Source organism: Oculina patagonica, chromosome 10, assembly GCF_052425735.1.
Source record: "Oculina patagonica isolate OP01 chromosome 10, crgOcupat, whole genome shotgun sequence".
In the NCBI taxonomy this organism is placed as follows: domain Eukaryota; kingdom Metazoa; phylum Cnidaria; class Anthozoa; order Scleractinia; family Oculinidae; genus Oculina; species Oculina patagonica.
In genome coordinates, this window is record NC_135767.1 from 2,182,599 (window position 1) to 2,192,341 (window position 9,743).

General features: G+C 37.9%; 2 protein-coding genes across 2 annotated transcripts in view; both read right to left on the bottom strand.

The window, feature by feature from the left end:
• Positions 1-9,743, bottom strand: part of LOC144628639 (uncharacterized) — a 41,164-nt gene that overhangs the window by 3,223 nt on the left and 28,198 nt on the right. The gene's annotated exons all lie outside the window — the stretch shown is intronic.
• Positions 4,266-9,681, bottom strand: LOC144628184 (uncharacterized). The gene is made up of 4 exons (XM_078486247.1): positions 9,404-9,681; positions 8,420-8,850; positions 7,761-7,952; positions 4,266-5,265 (listed from the first exon to the last, which is right to left on the bottom strand). The coding sequence occupies exons 1-4, from the start codon at positions 9,477-9,479 to the stop codon at positions 5,164-5,166; spliced, it is 801 nt and encodes a 266-aa protein (XP_078342373.1). The 5' UTR covers positions 9,480-9,681; the 3' UTR covers positions 4,266-5,163.

The window sequence follows — 9,743 nt, forward strand, 5'->3', positions numbered from 1 at the left end:
TGATCAACTTCACCGCGGTCAAACGTCTCAGGCAGGTTTTCTTTTCATTTCGCCGTTTTTTGTTCAAATTGAAGTGATTACCATTTACGAGCAAGGATACATAAAAATAGTTAATAATAATAATAATAATAATAATAATAATAATAACCTTTATTATTCAACAGATGCGCGCGCTGCCCATATATGGTCAAAATGTTAACGATATCTGTCATCCGTACATAACAGATATCCTGCGATATTCGTAGGTTGCGAAGATTCGTCCGAAATCTTGTAAAGCGCTGCAGAATTACAGTTTTTCTATGTGCAAAATGTGTTTCTTTGACAATTTGTTGAATAATAAAACAATTATCCTGCTCAATCTTGCGGAATATCGTTTGATTTTAGCCAACTCGGCCTACGGCCTCGTCGGCTAAGTATCAGGCGATATCCCGCGCGATTTCGCAGGATAATTGTTAATTATTTAATCACGATCTGTTTTAAAGCAAATATATGCTTGAGGGGTCGTGTGTTGCCGAGTGAAAGCATAATCCCATTCCCTCAGGTAAACCAGTGTTGTTACTTTTTTAAAAATGTTTCGCATCCGAACCAAAGGTGCTTTGACATATGGCGCCACAAGTCCGCATATCGCTATTTTCAAACACGTAGAACTTTTTTAGTAAAGCTCCAAAAAACTTAGTAAACCCTTAGGATACCGGTTATGTATCGAACTTTGAACTGTGAAAATTAAAACCTTATCTTTGCAGTACTTTTCTTATTTTTTGCATATTTCTGTCGTTTGATTGCGGTGGATGATGTCAACCAGGCGTTGTTTTTTCGCGCTGTTCCCCAAGTAATCGAACGCCTGGAACAGGCTATAACCACATGCGCCCCTTACGAAATCAGAAGAGCTCTCAGCAATAGCGGATTTCGACTTGCATGGTCTGCATACAAGCTGGTCAAACTGAAAAATCCCCCCCCCCCCTCCCCCTCCCGAACTCAACAGTGGAAAACGAACAACGAAAAGTTTAGACTGTCCACAGCCCTCTATTTTTTCGTGTTTTTTCGATCAATGAGCGCGCGGTGAGAATGGCGAGAGAACTGGACGCCATTCGCAAAATGCTTCGCTCACTCCCCCCACCACCCGCGCGCTCGCGCTAGCTTCGTTTGCCCTTTTGCGCTCGCTTCGTTTGCTTTTTTGCGTTGAAAAATCGAGAGGCTGTGGAAAGTCTACGAAAAGTTTGGCAAATAATATTATCCTTGAAGGATCTTGAAGAGAGCGAAAAGTCTTCCGATTCTTGTACAGATATTCATTTTCAATGAGTGAGTGATGACTGACGGACAATTAAGTGACCGACTGGCTGACTGACTGATTGATTGATTCATTCAAGCATTGAATCTCGCAGAAGGATGGGACGTCAAAGTAGACCGCGGAAGTGAAGATCACGTACTTGAACTTAAGGATTGATCTGAATCTACCCCTAAACTAAAAACTTTGTTTTCCATTATTTTTCCAAAAGCTATAATAAAGATTTACAAACGACAAAGCGATTTCAGCCAGTCATGCCTGACTTTTTTGTTTTGTATGTCCCAGAGCGGAACTTACAGTGCAGCAAAGTGATATTTTGAACGTTAGTTGCAAAGGGCCCATTGGAGTAAAAGTAAGTTAACATGTAAAGGGTTTATACTTCAGTGTCGTCATACTTGACCACTCTAACCGCAGGTTGCGTCGAAATTAATTTCAGTAATCGTGCAAATTTTGAACAAGTCTGAGTAACGTAGCAACGTTTGGAAAGGTACAGTTTTCATTTTTAGTTTTTCAGACATTTGTCTGTACTTTGGCCGACTGCTAAATGCTAAAAATTCCAACTTAAATCAAATGTATGACTTGAAAACTTAAAACGTCGCTGCATTCTTTCAAGCAAATTTTAAACAAAAATCTTTTTGCGGTTTTAGTTAGTTTACAGATTGTACAATTTAAAAATAATAATTTTTCATCAAATCCGTCAGTCAACGTATTCCAGTCTTTCGCGCCTTTTAAAATGGCTTACAATGTTACCGCCCTTCCCTCGATACACTAGACTAATGATAAACCCCCAAAACGCTATTCCCTACATTGACGGTTCCGTTAATTTTCGAAACCTTCACCGCTGGTAAAGTTTTTTAAGGGATGTACCAACCTCAGCTTGTTGTTAGGAGAGGACTCACATTTGGAGAGACCTATCTCGCAACAACAACAAAATAGCAATGACCTTTTTTTCGATGCATTGCGAAAGAGTTGCGGTCGCATTATAATAAGCCTGTGTGCAGAAGCCTTCTTTTCCTTCCTGTTTCGAAAAAAGTGACGAATCAAGAAAAAACTAAGGATACGTCTGCACACAGGCAACGGTCCAATACGCGAAGGCAAAATGATCCAAAATCCCTTGCTTGGGGGGGGGGGGTAACTGTAAGTTACATGTTCCGGCAGGAGTGGTTCCGGCCATTAGCATAAGGAGGGATTTAAAACCCCCGGGGGGGACTCTAACCTCGTCCCCAGGGCGCTTTTCCCTTCAGAGCGGGAGGGGCGGCTCCTAAATGAAACGGACGGGGATGCTCGTCGGAAATTTCGAAAATAACCCCTAAAAGAGACCAATCTGGGTGTGGCTCAACCTTTTGCTGACCCCTAAAAGATACCAAAAAACAAAGAATAGAATTTAAATTTGTATATTTCTTCGTGTGTAACCCTTAACGAGACCATTACGGCTACAAATATTGGCGTTTTGCCCGGAACACCCTAAACGAGACCAAAAATCCGAAATCTACACCCCTAAGCGAGACGACGAGCATCCCCGTCACTTTCATATGCGAGTCCCCCCCCCCCCCCGGATAAAACCTTTGAATGCAGGATAACGCAAAGTAAAACTCCAGTACTTGTTGTTGCTGGATCTCTCTTTGTAGAAATGCTCGTAACAGACGTTACTAACGTGTTGGGACTACAGATGAACCGATATTTCGACTAGTACTAGTCTTCGACAGGGCCAGTGTTACAGATCCTTTTGTCATGTATACTAGCAGGAGCCCAGACTACGAGCAGTCCCTAGAAGCATCTCGCTCCGCCCCGCCTCCTCCCCCCGCGCGTATTTTTTTTTTCGCTTCAAGCTCGACGGACTCTTCGAAAAAAAAAATTTCGCTTCAAGCTCGACGGACTCTGCGAAAAAATAGGGACTGCTCGTAGTCTAGCAGGAGCCCAAGATTTACTGATACTAGTTAACTATTAACTTCCATTGCTTACGTTGTAATTTTAAATTTTAGAACCGTTTTTTCTTTCATAATAGCACTGGCCCTGATCATGAAGAAGACTAGTTGTACTAGTCGAAACATTGGCCTATTTATTAAAAGCGTCCTTTGCTGTAGCGCCAGCCTTGCATTTGGTTTTCATAAGGAGGGATTTAATGTTGGCATTGATCAGGGGCACCCAACGGAATATTTCGTTAAAATATCTGTTCGGAAGACGATTTGAGATCTAGAATGTTCGGAACATTCATTGTAAATTTTTTTGCTTGCCTGCCTTTCCTAGGATTTTCGAATATCTATGGTATAATTGTTCATTTTTAACGGATTTTTACTCTAAAAAGGTCGCCTAGAATTTTCGAGAGCCTTTCTCTGGCTGGAATTTTTTTGAACAGGTAAGTTTGAAGTTTTGATCCCTATAACGTCTATAACTTTCGGATCACTAGACTTTCAGCTAGGAAATCCGAACAGATAAAAAAAAATTTTAGGGGATAAAAATGCCTATATCTACCGTTTAAATACTAAAATACGTTCAACGGTGCTATCTTTAAGTGGTTTTGAACTATATTCTCGATGGGTGCCCCTGATTGATGTCAACATTGACAACAAGCGAAATTAGAGTCACAAAACAAGGAAATCTGACTTCAACAGGGCACTCGGAAAATCAGAACCTGATTTTTTGCCTAAGACAGGGTTAGGGTTTAGGCGACCCAGCGGCACCTCGCTACCTAAGCATCCCTCCCCCCCCCCCCCCCTCTTCACTCCGTAAGAAATAACTGGAGCCAGAGAGACATTTTATGTTTTAATAGTCTGTATTTTTTACCAAAATTTACACTTTACAGTTGTGTGGCGCTTTGTGAACACTTTCACTAGCTTCTGTCAAGCGTACTCGCAGATCAAAACTGAGAAAACCTTGGAATAGCAGTCGAGTACAATAGAAAAAAAAAGCGAGAAAAAAGTAGTCGACTCTATCTATTATCGGACACCTTCGGGACCAGCTCCAACTGTCCGTCTTATTTTATTTCTAAAAACCTGTTGCAAATGACTTTAAATAGTTACATGTTACTGATGCACAATTACAATTATCTCCTATTGCTCACAGAAACAATATACAACATGTTAACTGTATAAACAACAATATCACACCTCCATGAGCAATTTATTTTAAATAGTAAAACGGCAACTTTGTACAAAGATCATGCATTTATTCATTGATTTCCTAGCTTCAAAGGAGCTTGTGATAACAGAATTTTTAATACAATATGCACATTGGAAACTCTGTTATCTGGGGTCAATTCAATAAAACCCTTACAAGTGTAATTTACAAGTGTAGCTTTTTTTTAGAGGTTGAAAACAAAAGCTACACTTGTAAATTACACTTGTAAATGTTTTATTGAATTGACCCCTATATTTTGTCCCAATCTAACACCAGCTTACATGTAAAACTGTGGAATAACCTCAAATTTTACATCACAAGATTGGTGACACATTTTCATCAAACTTAGAAATTGTAACATTTCAACTACATGAATTACATTTCTTTTGAAATCATTCTACTACATGTGCAATTCGTTTCCAAATGACCAAGAAACAAATTAAAGGTTTGTATATGAAATCAATATCAAGATGTTTAAAATTAAATCTAATCGATTGTATAAGCTTGTTTTATCACAATAACCTGAGCTAAATCAATAAAAGCAGGATTAAACTAATCCAGGATTAGCATGTATTTCTATTGTAATGATTTTTGTAATTTTCTATTGAAATGATTTTTATAAATTTGTTTTTTCCTTAATCTTTTACCCGTGCAACCAATCCTAAACTCCTTGACATTAAAAAGTCACATCCATTCAGTATGTCACATCAGGTCAAGGTGGAAAATCATACGACCTTTACTTATGACAACTCCCCCCTGTATCAGCTGGTAAAACTTGTTGAAGCTTCAAGGTCTTCTGAGGGAGAAGGGGGTGCAGGTTCTTGAACCACTAGCTTGGAGCTCTCATCAAATGCCAGGGTTACCTGTAGTGTTAAAAGAACACAATCAGTTACAATGTAATTTGATATTATTCATCCAACATCATTGGAACTTAAAAAACTTACTGTCTCTGCAACTTTTTAAAAGACAGATCACTTAAACTAACCTTTCACTGAAAATTGAACATGGATGCGACAACTGCGTTTTATGTAGTACATGATTTATTTTAAATATGAATTAACTTATTTTAAAATTGTTATTGAAATTATTTGTAAATAGCGTAGTTGAATTTTAGTCTGTTTTTATTGTAAATATCTATTTTAAGTCTTTTTATTATTATTATTTTTATTTATTTTATGTGTCCCCTATTAGTAGAGAGTGTTTCACTCTTGGCTAGAATTGCTCTGACGCATTAATAAAGTTGTTCATTAATTGATTGATTGGGTAAAAATTTTGCAACCATTAAGCTGGCATAGCAAGCTTTCCCATAGATTGTGTACCATCTGCTTCCTTGTTAGGAAAGACAATACAAAGATCTCAAAAGAGATACATTTTCAATAAGGAATTGTTTGGGTTGAATTTCAAAACGCATCTCTCGAGTGGAAGAAGCACTGAGCATATAATGCATGTCAGAAGAGAACGTTGATGACTGTATCAGGATGCAACGAAAATGAATTTTCCATTTGAAAGTTCTTGATCAGAAAATTTCATTAAACACTTGAACAAATAAGAAGGAAGTTACAGTTTTCAAAGAAGTTGGTTGAAACATTAAAAAGAAAAAGATTTAAAAATTGTTTCTTTCCGTATATAGTAGGTATACCCTTAAACTATAGCTTATTGTGCAGCTCTCAGTTTCCTGGTAAATTTCAGTAATGTTGCATGTCACTTATGTATGTGTCAGGCAAAAAAGTTGCAAAAGTTATGGGGGTGGTCAATCATGTAACATATAGGGGGGAGGTACAATTTTATGCTTTCAACATGCAGATCTTTTGACGACTTGGTGGTGTCAAAAATTCAAATAAATTGGACAAATATTGACCAAGTTATGGCACTATGTGCCAATTGGCACTTTTAGGGGTTAAAGTGCTACTATGATCAAATTTTTGATTTTGATTTTTTTACATTGTCGTGAGCAATTAGACTTTCTTACTCACCTTGCCAAATTTCAATCTATTTCGAACATCAGAAGTCGTTTTATTATAACATTTATTCCAGAGAATTTACGGCCGCCATTAATCAACCTTGTTCCAAGGCTTGGTTGGGAATGGGAGAAAATGACGTCAAAGGCTCAAAAATACCTCACGGGTTGAAATTAGAATAGCAATCATCATAGAAAATTGCACGAAAAACAAGCCCAAAGTTTTTGTTGCTTTTTGCGTGAGTTTTAATACATATTGTTATTATAATTTCAACCCGTGAGGTATTTGGAGCCTTTGACGTCATTTTCTCCCTATTCGCAACCAAGCCTTGGAACAGGGTTGTTTAATGGAGGCCGTAAATTATAGGAAATAAACGTTAAAATAAAACAACTTCCGATGTTTGTAATAGATTGAAAATTGGCAAGGTGAGTAAGAAAGTCTTATTGTAGTAACACGAAAATGTCAAAAAATGGAAATCAAAAATTTGATCATAGTAGCACTTTAAAGGGTTAAGGGCAAGGTGAAGCCATTGTGTGCTAGCCTGAAGGCCTTTTTCAGTGGCCTCACTTATATCTGCCAACAAAAAGTCTACAATGTTACTTGCCCATTGGGCAAGTGATGAATAAAATCCACCAACCTGACAGGAAAACACACTAGCTCTGGGGCGATCAGACAGGACTTTCATTGCAGGCTGTGTACACTCATCCAGGCATAACCAATCGATGACATCAATGATATCAATGAAATCAATGAGTAATCAATGAGTAATCGATAGGTAATCAGTTGATTAGTCATTGATTATTGCCGATGATCAATGAGTAATCGATGACTAATCGATAGGCCACAAAATTTTTGGTCATCGATTAGTCATCGACTGCATCGATTAGTCATTGATTTCATTCATAACTCATCGATATCATCTCATTCCGGTGCTAACAGAGATAAAAAAAATCACAAACGAACAAAATGGTACAAGAAAGTAAGAAATGTGTCTTTTGTGCGCAGTATAACAGTCAATGAGTAATCGATGGGTCATCGATGAGTAATCGATAGACCACAAAATTTTGGGCTATGATTACTCATCGATTACTTATTGATCATGATCATCACCAATAATTAATGACTAATCAACTGATTACCCATCGATTACTCATTGATTAGCGATTGATGTCATTGATTATCGATAAGTTATGCCTGGACTCATGCAAGAGCTTTTCAAGAGAAGATGGAGAGCAGTTTCTCTTTTTCACTATTAAATCCATGGAACAAACTCAAAAACAAAGAAGGGAGATCACCCACACTACTTGTGGCTTGTGACTGCTCAATCTGCCTCACTATTTTTGCCCTTATTTCATGGATTTTATACTTGCAGTCTATTCAAGAGTTGGACTAGAACTTACCTCAGGAGAATTTTCATAAAGATTCTTGTCAGACCGATCACTGAAGGCAACAAACTGAGTATTAACAATGCTTTCTAAATCTCCAATATTCTGTTCTTCTGTATCATCTGCTTCACTGTTTGGATATGAGTACTGATGTAATAGCTCTCGTTCAAGCCTGCGCTTCCTCCTTACTTTCTGCACATGGCGAACCTGGAATTTGAATCACAATGTCTGAGCTATGTTCTAGCTAGATCTCTAACATCAAATGCCATCAAATGATAGTTGCCATCTAGGGACATAGGCAGGATCTTGCATGGGTGGGTGCGAACGTTAGAGGCGTGGATGTCTTGGGGGTTTTAGGAGTATTCTCCCCCAGGACATTTAGAAAAATTAAGCTGTAATAGTCCACATTTCCAGCATTCTGAGAGTCATTTTAACCCTTACTCCCCAATTAGGCATACCTTTGTGGCCCATGGGTGGGTGAGGACGCACCCATCACACCCTCCTGCCTCCAGCCCTACCATCATTACATGTATGTACACTGTACAGCCCCCTTTAGACTTCTTCCACTTCTTCAGGAATTATTATGTGCTGGGTCTTATTGAAAGCATTGCCTTATGCTGGAGAAAATGACAATCATGGGAGATGGTCAGAAATTAAGTAAAAGCTGTACTCACCAAACAATATGAAATCACAATTGCCAACAAACATCCTACTGGTATAAGAATGTAGTCAAGTATATTCATGTTAAAGTGATGCTTGTGTGTGGCAATACTAGGTGACGGTGAAACAGTTGTATAATTCTCTGAAATAATGTGAAAAGTGGTGATCCTGTTGCTTGTTGAAGTTCTTGCAGTTGTTGTAATGTTTGACATATTTGCACTGCTGCTTTCAAAACCGTCCAGTGTGTCGGTACGTGTCGTAGGAATGTTTGTTGATGATATTTTGACAAAGCTTGTTGATGTTTGGGTTTGTTCAGTGCTTAGTTCATTGCTTGTAATGTTTATATGTAGTCTTGAGTCATTTCGGTTGCTGGTCAGATTTCCACTTGTTGGAGGTTTAATATTGTTTCCGTTTTCTTGGTTAATAGATAAAGGTATTCCATGCACTGAAACAGTAAGAAAAATCAAATTATTTTACATCAAGTATCTCCCCTGTTTTACCAACACAAAGATAAAAGATTTCGAAAATGATATAATATATCATTTTATATTATTTTTTTTTTTTACCAGAGTCGGTTGGGTTGTCAACCCAGGAAGTCAACCAACGATCAAGGCAACAATTTCGTTTTACATTTCAATGTACGCCAATTTTGCATATAATGTATGCAATTTCAACAAAAATAAACCTGACAACTTTACCACTGCAATAAATTTATGAGAAATATGTCAACTCAGCGAATTATGAAGAGCAGAAAATTAAGCATATTTATTGACCTCCTAAGAACTCAATAAGTTTGATGCTTCTCTTCGTCCAGATTATTTTTGAAACGATTTTTAGTACTAAAAGCAGCTGCTACATGCATTTTGATAAACACACCGGCATACTGTAGCTTTGTAAAAAGCGTGTTCAAATTTTCACCTTGATTGCAAAAAATAAACTACGTCCATTACTAAATTACCCGCACGAAAGAAATTCTAAACATTTATTTTACCACTCACCTATTTTTAATTCCGCGATGACAAACAGCAAAGAAATAAACTTCACAACAACAGAGCCACATGTAATTTCACGCATGTCGTAAGCAGCTATAATGTTTCATGGTGAAAACATTGCTTCGAAACCGAAAGCCAGCAAATGGCACCTCTCAGAAACTTCACTGCTTGTTTAAATGATTATAGATAGCTTTCAGAAAGTGTTTTCAGCGTCTTAAAGAAAGATCTTCCTGGTTAAACTAGCCCAATATCACATCAACTTCTTCGGACTTCTTGCAACTTGCTACGTCTAGAGAAATTCGATCCAGTTTTCCGCTTTCAAGTCGCCTACGGCAGACTGGGGATG

What these genes read in the sequence shown, in the direction of transcription:
- LOC144628184 (XM_078486247.1), bottom strand. Translation starts at nt 9,479, where the DNA reads ATGCGTGAAATTACATGTGGCTCTGTTGTTGTGAAGTTTATTTCTTTG. An exon ending in CATCGCGGAATTAAAAATAG is followed by an intron (nt 8,851 to 9,403) that starts GTGAGTGGTAAA and finishes TTACTGTTTCAG; the next exon opens with TGCATGGAATACCTTTATCT. An exon ending in TTTATGAAAATTCTCCTGAG is followed by an intron (nt 5,266 to 7,760) that starts GTAAGTTCTAGT and finishes TTAACACTACAG; the next exon opens with GTAACCCTGGCATTTGATGA.